Source organism: Nicotiana tabacum, chromosome 2 (genome assembly GCF_000715075.1).
Source record: "Nicotiana tabacum cultivar K326 chromosome 2, ASM71507v2, whole genome shotgun sequence".
In the NCBI taxonomy this organism is placed as follows: Eukaryota; Viridiplantae; Streptophyta; class Magnoliopsida; order Solanales; family Solanaceae; genus Nicotiana; species Nicotiana tabacum.
This window is the reverse complement of record NC_134081.1, coordinates 35,521,666-35,537,513: the sequence shown is the minus strand read 5'-3', so window position 1 is coordinate 35,537,513 and position 15,848 is coordinate 35,521,666. Positions and strand designations below refer to the sequence as shown.

At 40.5% G+C, this 15,848-nt stretch overlaps 1 protein-coding gene across 1 annotated transcript; it reads right to left on the bottom strand.

Moving 5' to 3' along the window:
- Positions 1-217: 217 nt before the first annotated feature.
- Positions 218-3,720, bottom strand: LOC142166439 (uncharacterized). Its single transcript, XM_075225719.1, has 4 exons — positions 3,581-3,720; positions 3,122-3,388; positions 1,131-1,859; positions 218-830 (listed from the first exon to the last, which is right to left on the bottom strand). The coding sequence occupies exons 1-4, from the start codon at positions 3,718-3,720 to the stop codon at positions 218-220; spliced, it is 1,749 nt and encodes a 582-aa protein (XP_075081820.1).
- Between the last annotated feature and the right edge of the window lie 12,128 nt (positions 3,721-15,848).

Genomic DNA, 15,848 nt, shown 5'->3' with positions numbered 1-15,848 from the left:
TAGGCTTCGTGCTGACTCTTCCATCCATTTCTTCCAAGATTAGAGCTCCACCAGACAGTGCTCGGTGAACCACGTAAGGACCTTGCTAGTTTGGTGCAAACTTTCCTTTGGCTTCTTCTTGATGGGGAAAGATTTTATTCTGAACCAACTGCCCCAGTGTGAATTGGCGAGGCTTTACTCTTTTGTTAAATGCATCGGTCATACTGTTCTGATATAGCTATCCATGGCATATTGCATCCATTCTTTTCTCGTAAATGAGCATTAGTTGTTCCTTCCTGACCCGTATCCACTCCGCATCATCCAATTTTGCTTCTTGAATGACCTTTAAGGATGGTATCTCGACTTCTGCTGGTATTATCGCTTCAGTGCTGTATACCAACATGTATGGCGTTTCCCCAATAGATGTTCTCATGGTAGTCCGATAACCTAATAAAGCGAAAGGTAGCTTCTCGTACCATTGTGTGTGATTGTCCACCATCATTCGTAGAATCCTCTTAATATTATTATTAGCTACCTCGACTGCCCCATTCATTTGTGGTCTGTAGGCTGTGGAATTGCGGTGGATGATTCTGAACTTCTCGCTGATTTCTATCATGAGATCGCTATTGAGGTTAGCGGCATTGTTAGTGATGATGGACTCCGGTATTCCAAATCTGCAGACGATGTTATTTTGGACAAAATCTTCCACTACCTTCTTTGTGACGGCCTTGTAAGTAGATTCCTTGACCCATTTGGTGAAATAGTCAATAGCTACCAAAATAAAACGATGCCCGTTTGATGCAGCAGGCTCTGTGGGTCCTATCACATCCATGCCCCCAGTCGGCGAAAGGCTAGGGAGAACCCATTATATTTAATTCATTTGGTGGAACCCGGATGAAATCTCCGTGAACTGGCACTGGTGACATTTCTGCACGTAGTGGATACTGTCGCTTTCCATAGTTATCCAAAAGTATCCATCTCTCAAAAGTTTCTTGGCTAATGTGGACCCGTACATGTGGGGTCCGCACATCCCTATATATATTTCTTTCAACGGTCTGGTTGCTTCAGCGACATTTACACATCTCAGTAAACCTAAGTCTGGGGTCCTCCTGTACAAGACATCCCCTTTAAGGAAAAGGTTATTTGCTAACCTCCTGAGGGGTCTCTTTTGACCATTAGTAGCATTTTCTGGGTACTCCTGTGTCGTAAGTAATTTCTTGATGTTATGATACCATGATTTACCATCTGGCTCTTCATTCACACGGAAGTAATAGGCATGTTGATACTTGATCCCCACCTCGATAGGGTCGATGTTGTTCTTGTCTGGATGCTGAATCATAGATGATAGGGTTGCAAGGGCATCGACGAACTCGTTATGAATTATGGGGACGTGCTTGAACTCAATCTTCGTGAACTTCTTGCACAACTCTTTCATGTAGTGTAGGTACGACAGTATCTTGACATTCTTGGTGGACCATTCTCCGTGGACTTGGTGTATCAACAAATCGGTATTTCCTATGACTAAAAGTTCTTTAATGTCTATGTCGACTGCTATACTGATTCCAAGGATGCACGCCTCGTATTCAGAAATATTATTTGTGCAAGGGAATCTTATCTTTGCCGATGCTGGGTAGTGTTGTTCAGATTCTGAAATAAGGATTGCCCCAATTCCGACTCCTTTGAAATTTGCTGCTCCATCAAAAAACATTCGCCATCCTGGGTATGATTCTGCAATATCCTCTCCGACAAATAGTACTTCTTCTTCGGAGAAATATGTGGTGAGCGGTTCGTAACCACCATCCACTGGATTCTCGGTGAGGTGGTCGGCTAAAGCTTGTCCTTTGATAGCCTTCTGAGTTATGTCTACAATGTCAAATTCGCTAAGAAGAATTTGCCATTTAGCTAGCTTTCTGATAGGCACTGGCTTTTGAAAAATGTACTTAAGCGGGTCGAGGTCAGATAATAACAAGTGCCGCAATGCCTTAGCTTCTGAGCAATCTAGGTCAGATCATAACAAGTGCATTCTATCAAGGTATACTTAGCCTCGCATGGTGTGAACTTCTTGATTATGTAGTAGATGGCCTGCTCCTTTCTCCCAGTTTCATCATACTGGCCCAATACACAACCGAAAGCATTGTCCAAGACTAACAAATAGAGCAACAATGGTTTCCCTGGTTCAGGGTGAACCAACACTGGCGGGTTTGAAAGATACTCTTTGATTCTGTCGAAGGCTTTCTGGCACTCCACCGTCCATTTTCTTGCAGCATCCTTCTTTAGCAGCTTGAAAATGGGTTCACAGATTACCGTGGACTGGGCTATGAAATGACTTATGTAATTCAATCTTCCCAGGAAAGTCATGATATCTTTCTTGCTCTTTGGTGGCGGTAATTCCTGGATGGCCTTGACTTTTGACGGATCTAGTTCTATCCCTTTCCTACTTACAATAAAACATAATAGTTTTCCAGCGAGGACTCCGAACGCACACTTTGCTGGGTTTAATTTCAAACTATACCTTCACAGGCATTCGAAAAATTTCTTCAAGTCGTCCAACTGCTCTGAACTCTTTCGAGATTTTATAATGACATCATCCGCATACACGTCAATTTCCTTATGAATCATGTCATGAAGGAGGGTCATCATGGCTTTCATGTAGGTGGCACCGGTGTTCTTGAGACCGAACGACATAACTCTATAACAATAGACTCCCCAAGGCGTGGAGAAAGTTGTCTTTTCTGCGTCTTCCTCGTGCATCAAGATTTGGTGGTATCCAGCAAAATAATCCATAAACGACTACAGTTCATGCTTCGCACAGTTGTCACTGGGATATGGATGGCAGGGGAAATCGTCCTTTGGGCTAGATTTGTAGTAATCTCAGTAGTCCACACATATTCTGATCTTCCCGTCCTACTTGGGCATTGGGACGATGTTTGTCAACCAACTTGGATAGTTGGTGACCCTTACTACATTTGCTTCTATCTGTTTGGTCACTTCTTCCTTTATCCACAGACTTAAATCAGGTTTGAACTTCCTGGGTTTCTGCTTGACCGGCGGTCAGGTAGGGTCAGTGGGTAGTCGAGGCGAGACAATGTCGATGCTTAATCCTGCCATGTTATCATAGGACTATGTGAACACGTCGACTTACTGCCGGAGGAGCTCAATCATTTTTTCCTTCTGCTTGGCTCCAAGGTGAATGATGATTCTGGTTTCTATTACATCTTCTTCGCTTCCAAGATTGACCACTTCTATTTCTTCGAGATTGGGCTTTTTCTGACTCTCCAGTTGTTCGATCTCCTGTGGGAGATTGTCTGGCATCATACTCTCGTCATATTCCTTGTATTCTGGGTTGTTGCTCTTAGAGGTTTTGTTACACTTCATAATCGCGGAACACGGTCTTTTATCGATTTGATTACTGAAAAGAAAAACTAAGTATAAATAAGCGGTAAAACAAGGTTGCGATATTTTGGAAAATGATTCTTTTATTTCATCAAAAGGGGAGCCTCTTAAGCATTAGTAAGAGAAAAATGACAAAAAGGTACAGACACGGTACATGCCTCAATTGACCGTGCTCTTTTAAAAGAAAACTTTTACAAATCTATACTACCAAGACTCCCGGCGAACCAAAGATGGACTGGCTATCCAATTCTGCAGCTCTTCCCCTGGTTCGGCATCCCTGATAGTCGGTGTCTTGGTGTTAGTTCCTTTACAACATTCTTCAATCATGTTCATGAACAGCTTTCCCATCCTGTCGATGATATTATCTTTAGGTGTTGAACTCTGTCCCGGACATGCAACAAGTTCTATCGCAAAAACCTTTTTCCCGGAGCTAATGGTGCAAGCTTTCCCTTCCAGAGGCTAATATCCTATGTCAGCCCTTACTTCTATCCCATTATGTTCAATTGGCTCTGTGACCCCATCTGACTTTGGTCCTAACCCTGTTCCTAGCATATATCCATATTTCATCATCTTCCTCAAGGCCATCTTGGATCTATACGGCGATTGCATTCTCAAATTTTATTCAGTCTTCTCCATCTTAGTAGTCTGCATGATTTCCACAACGTGGAAGGCAACTCCGTCCAGTCCCTCAATGAATGGGACAACATACTCCAAATAGGTAGAGTGACCCTACTCGCCGTGAACCACGATCTCTTGGCATCCCCACTCGAATTTTATGCATTGGTGCAAAGTAGATAGCACGACCCCTACCATATGTATCTATGGCCTGTCCAGTAACAAATTGCCAGAAGAGGAGATATCCATCACTTGGAACAACACCAAAAAATTGACCGGCCCAATTTGCAAAGCTAGATAAATTTTTCCAATAACATCCTTTTGCGAACCATCAAAGGCTCTTCCCCTTACATGACTTTTCTCGACTTCACTCAAATGAATTCCTAATTCCCACAAGGTGGAGAGAGGACATATGTTGACTCCTGATCCTCCATCGTCCAACACCTAGGATATCACTTTGTCCCCGCATTTGACAGTGATGTGGAGAGCCTTGTTGTGACTTGCGCCTTCTACAGGAAGTTCGTCTCTTCTAAAAGTGATCATGTTTGCTTCTACTATTTTCCCAATTGTCGTGACCAACGCTTCACTAGAGGTGTTACTTGGTACACTTACCCTGCTTAGTACTTTTAACAAAGCATCCTTATGGCTATCAGAGCTCATTAATAAATCCATGATAGATATCTGTGCCGAAGTTTTCTTTAACTGCTCTTCCATAGAATACTCTTTGCTTGACATTCTTTTCCAAAACTCAGCGGCTTCTAGGAGTCTTATGTTCCTCTTTGGAATTTGTTCTCTCCCCAGGTTTCCTCAATTGACATCTTCGGGGTGTAGCATGTCCCAGACCTAGTCATACTATGAGGCGCGATAGAGTCTGTCATTTTGGCCTTTCCCTTTTACTGGTAGGTCCATGGGACAATTTTGTACTTCCGATCTCCTTCGTATCGAGTAGAATTAGTAGGTTGATGCGGGTAGGTCTAAACCGTCACTGTAGGCCTTAGTTGTACTACAATGATCGGAGCCTTTTGAGGAGGGATCCTTGCGGCTTCTGCATTTCCAATAGTAGCAATTGTTCCCTTCATGTCATATTCTTCATTTAACGTGATCATGTTAGCTCCCTGGTTTTGATGATTTGGCAGCGGGTTGCGATTCACATCAGATGGTGCTGGAGTGCACTAAATGGTTCCGCTCTTGATCAGGATTTCAATTTTGTTTTTCAACTTGAAACGGTCTTCAGTGTCGTGCCCAGGTACATTGGAATGGTACATGCATCTCTTAGTGGCATCAAAATATTTGGAGGGATGTTTAGGGACCCTTCCCTCGATTGGGTGTATCAATCTTGCTCTTCTTAACCTTTCGAACAATTGTTCCAGAGGCTCAGCAATCAGGGTATAAGCTCTAGGACCCCTCTCTTCAAAGTTGTGACGAGGGCGTGGAGCGTACACAAATCGGTTTTGATGAGTAGTGGTTTAGACATGAGAATATGGTCGTTGTGGGTTTTGGTTGTTGTTGGCTCGAGGACTTTTATATTGTGGTTGAGGGTGGTAATATGGTTGGGTAATATAGAGTGGAGCGTAAGTGGATGGTGTTGAGTGGTTGTTTGGGGAATAAGAGGTGCTTCCGTGAGGTGGGTTAGTTTGGTAGTAGGGGACGACTGCTGAGACCTCCTCTTTCTTCTTATTTCCCCTACCGATCGACCCTGACTGGATGGCCTTGCTGGCCGCTTGCAGTGCTACCATAGATTGTACTTTACCAGGCTTTATGCCTTATTCTAAGAAATCTCCCATCTTGACTAGCTCGAGAATTTTTGACTTATTATTCCCATCATCTTTTCAAAGTATATTCCCTCTTGGGCTCTGATGAAATACTTGGTTAATTCACTGTCATCCAGCAGAGGTTGTGCCCTGGCAGCCTCCGACCTCCATCGTCGTGCATATTCTTGGAATGACTCAGATGTCTTTTTCTACAGGTTCACTAGTGCTAACCGATCAAGAGTGATCTCTGTATTGAATCGAATATGATTCATGAAGTCCTCTGCCATATCCTACCAAGTTCTCCAATTTCACGGATCATGTCGGGTATACCAAGTGAGTGCTTCTCTCGTCAAACTTCTTCTAAACAACTTCATCCTTAGTTTCTCATTAATTCCCACTCCGACCAACTTGTCACAATAAGCCCTCAAATGTGCATGAGGCTCCCCCGTTCCATTGAAGATATCGAACTTTGGGGGTTTGTAACATGCTGACATATTCACATCTGGATGAATACACAGGTCCTCATAGTCCAAACTTTCACTTCCTTGGGCTACTTGGAGACTCTTCATTTGCCTCCTCAACATTTGCAACTGCTCAGACACTAACTCTTCTTCCTTACGCCTGGATTCTCTCTCCATCTCGGCGTATTGGTCAATCTCATAAGGCACCCTAACCGTGACAAGTGCTGTAAAGGTAGGCTTAGAAACGACATATACATTGGGAACGTACCGCTCTTGAGTAGCGGCATGTGCCACAAGTATGTGCTAGTTGGTGGTGAAAGTGACTCCGTCATGAGGAGGGGTAGTTGCATTATTTGTAATAAGCGGGTTCTGTGATGTTTGCGTGTATTTTGGTACGTAAGGAGTGTGAATAGGGGGATTTGGTGGGTTAGCGGGGGTTATTGTAGGTATCACTTGAGTGGTGGGAGTTGAAGTTGGGGTGTTGTTGTTTTGGCATGACGTTGAAGGAAAATGATCTCGAAGTGAATCCAAAGAAGGGAATTTAGGTAGCTAAGGAAGTGTTGTCACGGCCAGGTGTGCCAATTCTCTGATACGCTATACCTCCTCCCTTAAAGACTCAATTTCTTGGGCCATCCTGGCCACGTGTTCATCATTCCTAGTACTATCCTTTTCCCCCGATTGCCCCGGGCTATCGGCTATGACCAGAGCATGTTCGGTTGGGTCTTCTGCTACTGACATCTTTCCCTTTGACCTTAGATTGTAAGGTGGTTCTGCCAGTTTTGGTCGACACAAACCAAATTTCTTTTCTTTTTGGGGATAATAATAAAGCAAAAAAAAAAAAAAAACAAGAAGAAAAGAAAAGGAGCAAGAGTCGGTTTCTTTATTTATGTAAGCAGAAAATCACATAGACCAGATAATTCGTGCATTACAACTAGCGCGTTCCTAGAATTCGCATGGACTACTCATTGCCAGAGGTAGGCCTAGTTCGCGGATATTTAACTGACATTTAGACTTGAAACATTTAGATCGGAAGCAATTTATTTTCATTGATAATTTGGACTGATACAAGTGGGAACAAGGTCATAGAGTTGCATGGGCTCTGACAATTCACCCTTTTGGAAAGGAAACTAGGGATAATGGTACAAAGCGGGGAAAGAGGGGGAAATCAACTAACTTTAATAACCATCACATGAGTCGCTCCATGCGCCTTCTTTTCTTCTAGCTCATATTCGGGATCCCCCTCCGGGTCTTCCTCAAACTCTTCCTCATCATCGTTGAATTCATACTCCTCCTCTGGTTCTTCTTCTGGCTCTATGCTTGACTCTATCTAGATGCACTCTACTACCCCATCATCATCATCAATTGGTGGCAACATGTGGTCAATAGATCCTGGTATCACCTGACGATGCATTGATGTGGTCACAAGATAACGCGGCAGGATCTCATGATAAATCTCCAAGGCAACCACTGCGTCCTCTAACCAGGCTATACCCTCTCTTCTTGAGAGGGCCAGTTCTTCTTTTTCCTTAATCCAGACATAATATTCGGGAGTACGCCATGAGTTTTGACCTATAGGCATTGTCACCAGGTCATTCCACTCTTCTTGCAGTCTTTTTATCTTGGGAATTAGAATCTGGCCATTGTACTCATCCTAGTACAACACTTTCCTTGTCCACAGAGGCACGTCTTGGATCATCCCGAATTATCCGAGGACCCGCAGGGGTGAGTATGATTAAATGCCTTCTAGTCCGATCAACTCGATGAAGTACTTCTGAGGAGTCCTCAAGATTTCCCATCCTCATAACCAAGAGAGTTTTCAGTTGATCCATTCTCCTGTCAGATTGGTCAGTGTTTCCCTCCATTTTTCTTGCCCATGTAGGGAGATCCAATGTCTCATTCTTTCATTGTGGCTGCAGATCGTATTGCTGACACCCTCGAAGTAGTCGACAGTGGCCTCCCGCTGGAAGAAATGTTCAATTGCGCAAATCAACAGTAGCAAGTTACAATCCTTAAAGTAATCACACCCCTAAGAACATGGGGACAAATCTCTCAATATCTCTGTGGCTTTCCTAATTATGTGTTGGTGCTAGGGACCAACTCACCTAAGGTTTATGTAGTATGACCTATTTTACTAGAGTAGAGTGTTTCCTACTTTTGAATTGGACTGAAAGCTACGAGAAGTTATGTCTGTTGACCCGACAAAGCCATTCTCTGAAACTAGAGATTTTTGAAAAGATGGTTCGGAGCCATCCCTCAGCACACTCAGTCACTCAGCACTCTACGGTGCTTGCTGCGGCGTGCAGCCTGATCCCGTCAATAGTAATAAAGCTTATAAGGCTTGCTGCGTCGTGGAGCATGATCCACATATAGCCATAAGGCATGTTGTGGCGTGCAACCTGATCCACATATAGCCATAAGGCCTATTACGGCGTGCAACTCGATCCATATATAGCCATAAGGTTTGTTGCGACATGCAACCCGATCCATATATAGCCAAAAGGTCTGTTTCGGTGTGCAACCCGACCTACATATGAATCACTAATACATTTTGCAGCATACAACCCGATCTCATCATGAATTTATAACACTTGCTGCGGCGTGCAACCCAATCCCATCAATATCACTCATAATCTGTCCCTCAACCTCAGCTCAGTCATCAATCTATCTAGTCTTTCGGGCTCACAGATCTCATGCCAATCAGCCCGAACAATGATAACATTATGTGACAACGATGATAACAGAGACTGAGATATGACATGAAAATGAATGAATATGACTGCGTATGTAATTACAATTAAAGAAAATGACTCAACAATAAAAATGACCTCATTGTTTCCCAACTGAATAAGTACATATCCTAAAGATGATTTCTAACATGGATCATAGCTCAATTATTCTAGCACATAGGAATTTCATGGATAAAAACAAGATAGAATACTACACGGTACCACAGAATCATCCGAGATATAATTCACACGGTGCATGCCCACATGCCCGTCACCTAGCATGTGTGTCACCTCAACACCAAACACATAACACGTATATTCAGGGGTTCATACCCTCAGCACCAATTTTAGAAGTGTTTCTTACCTCGAACAAGTCGAATCCAATACCGAGCAAGCTAAACGATACTCTAGAAATTCCCTCCCCCACGCACCGATCTCTGAATGGTTCGAAACTAGCCAAAAGCAACTCGAGAACATCAAATAATGCCAAAGGAAACAAACCCAATCGATAAAGGTTGAAACTTTAATTAAAAGACCAAAGTCAACCAAAAAGTCAAACCATGCCCCGCACCTCGGAACCCGACAAAACTCATAAAATCCAAAAATCCATTCAATTACGAGTCCAACTATACTAGTTTCACTCAAATCCCACTCCGAATCGATGTTCAAAACCCAATTATTCATTTTATAAACGTTTTGACAAACCCTAATTACTCTTGTTAAATCCCATTTTTTGATGTTAAATCTAGTAATGGATTCATGTAAATCTCATAGATATATGTTTGAATCACTTACCCCAAGCTTGTAGAATAATGTCTAGGTTGAAACCCTTCAAACCCAAGCTCCCAAGTCTCTAAAGTGGTGAAGAATAAAATAAAAGTCCAAAAATATCTTTTATATACTATAACATCTGATCTCCCACAGTGCTGACCGCACCTTTCCTAGTGTGGTCCGCACTTCCAAGTCCTACGGCCACAATCCATATTGTGCAGCCGCACTTCAGCTACGGCTGTATAAAGAGTCTTTAGTAAATTGACCATAACTTTCTGTACAAATATTCAAATAGTAAACGATTTAATATTCTAGAAACTAGACTCAAAGGGCTACAACTTTTATTTTCGAATCATCTCAAAATTCCTTATAGATTGCAAGATATAAGCTTCCGAAGTCGAACCAATAAACCTGCAGATTTCCTGTTGCGGCCGCACATGGGCTTCGCCTTAGCACTCCCAAAATGTGACCTCCGCACTTCACTCGCTCCAGAACATCATCAAAGTGTCGAAATGCCCAAACTTGTCCAAAACTCACCCGAAACACATTCGGGGTCCCCGGGACCCCATCCAAACATACCAACAAGTACTAAAACACAGTACGAATTTACTCGAAGCCTCAAATCACATCAAACAATACCAAAACTACGAATCACACCTCAATTCAAGCCTAATAAACTAATGAAATTTTAACTTCTAAAACTCATCCCGAACCATATCAAATCAATTCCGAATGACCTTAAATTTTACACACAAGTCCCAAATGACATAACGAAGCTATTGCGATTCTCGAAACCACAATCCAACCCTGATAACATCGAAGTCAACTCTCGGTCAAACTTACGAGCATTCCAAGCCTTCTAATTTCCAAATTTTGCCCATTAGTGTACAAACCGGTGAGATTATGGGTAAGGGTTTTTGTTCATCTAAGGGAAAGGTATTAGGAACCCTTTAAAATCTACCTGAGGTAGCTCCATAGGACTTAGACTAATGTTAAGGACTTAGTTATTTATACTATGCTTTGATTATTACTAAGGTAGGGCTCACTATATGCTATAGGAAATGTATGTGTAAGACTTAAGAAGGGTATGAGATTAGAAAAGAGTTATTGGAGGCTAAGAGAGTTTTGAAATTGGTTTATATTTTAAAGCTTGAATTATTAAGTTAAGAAAAGTGATTATATTTGAAGAATAGATGATATAGTAATCTTTGTTTATAAGAAATCTGATTTTTTAATGTACCTTGGTTTTCAAAAAAAAACTGAAAAAGTGAGTCTTTGGAAATCCATTTGAGACTGTCAGTTACTGCCATTTTTATGAATAATCTGACTTTTTTTCTTATTAGTGAAAACCAGTGAGTATTGCTTAATTTCCTTTGAAAAAACAGGCTGCCGTTCTGATTAAAGACCTGACCTTCAAAACCTAGTGAGTGTATAAGATGAACAAGTTGAAATTAACAGGAGGCGAAGATCGATTACTAGTTGTTTCCTTTTAAATCCTATATTAATTAAGATTTGCCTAAGTTTTACGTAATATTAGTGAATAAAAGAAAAACACATAATCGAATATATGAGTGTTAATACATGATAATGATGATGCGATAAGACAGTGAAGGCAATAAGTGAAAATAATTAAGTCAGTAAACTAAACTAAAAAATAATGGGCAGTAATGAAAGGAGTAAGAGAAAAGACTGGACTCTGAAGATTGGGCCTCAACAAGGTAAGCCCAACAATCTGAGAGATGCGGCTATGGCAAGACTGGACTTTCCAAATATGCAACAAGGCTAGTTTGGGCCTGAATTCCTTAGGAATTTAGCAGGCCCAAATGTGTACATGTCCAAAATAAATAAAGAAGGTCATTAGAAATGTACTCCATGTTCTCAGCATACTTTAATACACATAACATGTCACATTCTAATATACATAATAGGTATACAAATAGATAATTGAAACAAGGAAATGATTAATACTGTGGGAAGTTATATATTTATGTGGTGGTTTTACTTAGCAAATAATTCACATTAAAAACCTTTCATTGTCATTAAACATAAACCCTTAAAGAACTAAATGTGTCAATGAATTAAGTGGTTGTTTGGTTGCCGGTTAGAGCTATGTAGGTATTAGTTATACATGCATTAGTTATGCTGGTATGTAACGATCCGACTTGTCATTTTAAGAATCTATGCCCCATTCATCTACTTAAGGTCCTGAGCAACTTTGTAATATGTATTATGACCCGCGGGTGTGGTCGAGTTTGATTTTCGGAAGATTCGGAATTAAATTGAAAGAATAATTCCTATTTAGAAGCTTAAATGAAAAGAGTTGACCAAAGATTTGACTTATGTGTGAAAGACCTCGGATTCAAATTCTGATGATTCCAATAGCTCCGTATGATTATTTTGGACGTAAGATCGTGTCCGAAATATTATTTGGAAGTCCGAAGTGGACTTTGGCTTGAAATGACAAAAATTGAATTTTTGGGATGTTTGATCGGGAGTGAACTTTTTGATATTGGGGTGGGATTTCGATTCCGGAAGTGGGAGTAGGTCCGTAATGTCAATTAGGACTTGTGTGCAAAATTCGAGGTCAATCAGATTTGATTTGATAGGTTTCGGCATCGAATGTAGAAGTTTGAAGTTCTAAAGTTCATAAAGCTTGAATTGTTGTGCGATTTGTGGTTTTGATATTGTTTGATGTGATTTGAGGCCTCGAGCAGGTTCGTGTTATGTATTGGGACTGGTTGGTACGATTGGACGGGGTCTCGGGGGCCTCGGGTTTGATTCGGGGTGGTTCCGGACCAAGTTTGGGTGTTTTAATGTTGTTGCTTGCTGGTTCTAGTGTTGTTCTTCACGTTCGCGAGGAGCTTCACGCGTTTGCGAAGAAGGATTTTGCTGTTGGGACTTTGTTCTTCGCGTTCGCGAAGAAGGAATTTTTGTTGTCCGTCGTCTGACTTTGGAGGCTCATATCTCGCAATCTATAAGGAATTTGGAGATGATCTAAAAATGAAAGTTGTATCCCTTTGTGTCTATCTTGCAGAAAGGTAAACTATTTGTCATTTGGATTTGTGTACAAAATGTTATGGTGGATACACTACAGAATGTCTGGGAAGAGTTTGGAAATCTCTGTTGCACAAGGCTGACTTTGGAAGCTTATATCTCGCCATCCATAAGGAATTGGGAGATGAGCAAGATAAAAGTTATAGCTCTTGCAGTCTCGTTTTCAAAAACTTAAACCATTCATCATTTGGAGTTTTGTACGAAATGGTATGACCATTATACTAGAGGCTGTCTGAGAAGAGTTTGAAAATGGCTGTTCGAGAATTTGTTCATCGCGAACGCCGGGGAGGGGGGGGGGGGTCGCGAACGAGAAGAACCAACCCCTGGGCAGCAGAATAAAGTCCAAATTCATCTCATTCTTCAATTTTTGGACCAAGGAAGCTCGGGTGGGGAAATGTTTTGAGAGGTTTTCAAGGAAAACATTCGGGTAAGAATTCCTAACTTGATTTTGGTTAAATTACATGAATCTATTGTTATTTTTATCACTAAATTAGTGAATTAGGTTGAAAATGGTAGAAATTCTCTAGATTTTAATTTAAGATTTGAAGGGCGATCCATTATCGGAATTTAATAATTTTGGTATGGTTGAACTCGTATCGGAATGGGTGTTCGGATTTCATAATAATTTTATCGGGTTTCGAGGGGCGGCCCCGTGCTGACTTTTTAGAATAAAATTTTAAGTTGGTGTTTTATTATCCGAAATTATTTTCGATGAATTTTAATGAAGTTACACAATTAATTTGGATAGATTTGTGCTGTCCGGAAGTCAATTCAAGCAAGAAGGCTATTTTGGAATATCGGCCTAACTTCAAAAAAGGTAAATATCTTTCCTAACCTTGAGTGAGGGAAATTCCCCTCAGGCATTGAGTCTTATGTGCAATTTGTATAATTAAAAATCGTGTACGCGAGGTGACGAGTACGTACTTAGTTTATATGGGCAAATTACATTGGTTAAAATCCTTAGACGCCCTTATGTGTTAAATTGAAAATTATTGGCACTTATTAAATCCTTTGATTTCTCTTGCCTAAATCCTTGTTTTGTTGTATTTGTTTTTATATGATGGTTTGGTGTGATTGTCACCTTGATTTGTATGTGAAATATTATTTTGCTGAGTTGTTAACTCCCAGATATATTTGTTAAGTTTTTTGCACATTATGGTCAAGCCATGGGCTCATGATTGTGGAAAATAATGTATTGTTGATTTTGTGGCAAGTTGTAATATTTGAACACTTGATGTGCAATATGTGATAAATTATAATATTTGAGCACTTGATGTGAAATTTGTGATAAATGGTAATATTTGAGCATTTGATGTGCAAATCTTTGATATGTTGTAATATTTGAGCACTTGAGGTGCAATTTATGAGATGTGATATTGGCACGTAATATTATCGTGAAGTTTTATTCGGGTGTTTGCACGAGGTTTCTACTGTGCTATTATTACTATTGATTTATGCACATGTGGTGTGACAAGGAGGGCTATATATATATGTGTGGGTTTGCGCATGTGGCGAGACAATGTGGGAATATTATTATGCGCCTGCGGCGAGACAAGGCGAGCATTTACATTATTATTGGGCACGTGGCGAGACAAGGTGGGCTATGTCGGGAATTGAATTGTGATGACTTGTGATAGCCTGGGGGCATTGTTGTTGTTGCATATTTACTTTGGGACTACGAGGCGGTACCTCGGGAGATCCCCCTGTCTTGCATATTTACTTTGGAACTTTGAGGCGGTACCTCGGGAGATCCCCCTGTCTTGCATATTTACTTTTAGGACTACGAGGCGGTACTTTGGGAGATTCTCTGTTGAGCATTTACTCTTGGGACTACGAGACGGTATCTCGGGAGTGCCCTTTTGTTGACATCTTTCTATGGTTGCACTTGCCGTTGGTTATTTTGTATTTCCGTGATAGAAAAATCCTTGTGAGCTGCCGTGATGTATTATTTGATTTTACTATGTGTTTATATTCCTTGTTCTATTGTGTTGGCTTGGGCTTTTTAGTACGAGACTCTGAAGATTTATATTCCTGGTTTTTATTGATTTTTGATGACTGAGTTATTTTTAAATAAAAGAGGTTACTATTATGCTTTGAATTATTAAGTTTTACATCCGAAGTAATAGATTATCTGATGTTTTATTTAAATTGAAATGTAATTTTTCTTCACTACAACTATTTCTAAAATAAACTCATTTCTTTGTTGAATTCTTACTCGGTTTAAAAATGATAACCTTACATTATTGAAAATAAATTAATCGTGCGAAATTTATGTATAGACATATTTGGCACGAGAGTTATTCGTGCGGTTGTGATAGAGATATGGGCACGAGGTGCCGTGAAATATGAAAGTGGGCTGAGACCCGTATTTTTATGCTTATGAGATGAGGTGTCACAAGGTGACTTTTATTTGAAAAGATTATATTCGAAATAATATCTATTTGAAGGAATTATATTAGAAAGAGATTTATGTGAAAGCATTTTATTCTGAAGAGTGTTATTTGAGAAACATATAGGCGAAAGATTTATATTAGAAGGACTTGATTAATTGATTGTACTTGTATTCATTATTTGTTGCACAATTTTTCTGGTATTCTTGTCGCCCTGTTGTGTATATCACTGGTTGATTATTGTTGTCATCATTGTTATTTGTTTCCTATTATTTTTGCATACTATATTTCACAGGTTATTAGACTAGTGAGTGTCTCGACTGTACCTCGTCACTACTCCACTGAGGTTAGTCTTGATACTTACTGGGTACCGACCGTGGTGTACTCATACTACACTTCTGCACATTTTTGTGCAGAGCCAGGTGTTGGAGATATCAGACTCGGATCGGGTTAAGGTATGATCACAAGGATTCAAGGTAGAGCTGCTTGGTCGTCGTAGTCCCCTGAAGTCTTTCAATTTTATTGTACTGTTAATTATTAATCAAACATAATTGAGTATTCGATCCTTAAGATCATTCCATGTATTAAGTTAGAGTTCGTGACTCAGTATTACTATTCTTGGGAGGTTGTTATATTTGTAATTATTTTCGTTGTTGGTTTATATATAAAAAACAAATGGCGTGAATTGTTATTATAATCGACTAACCT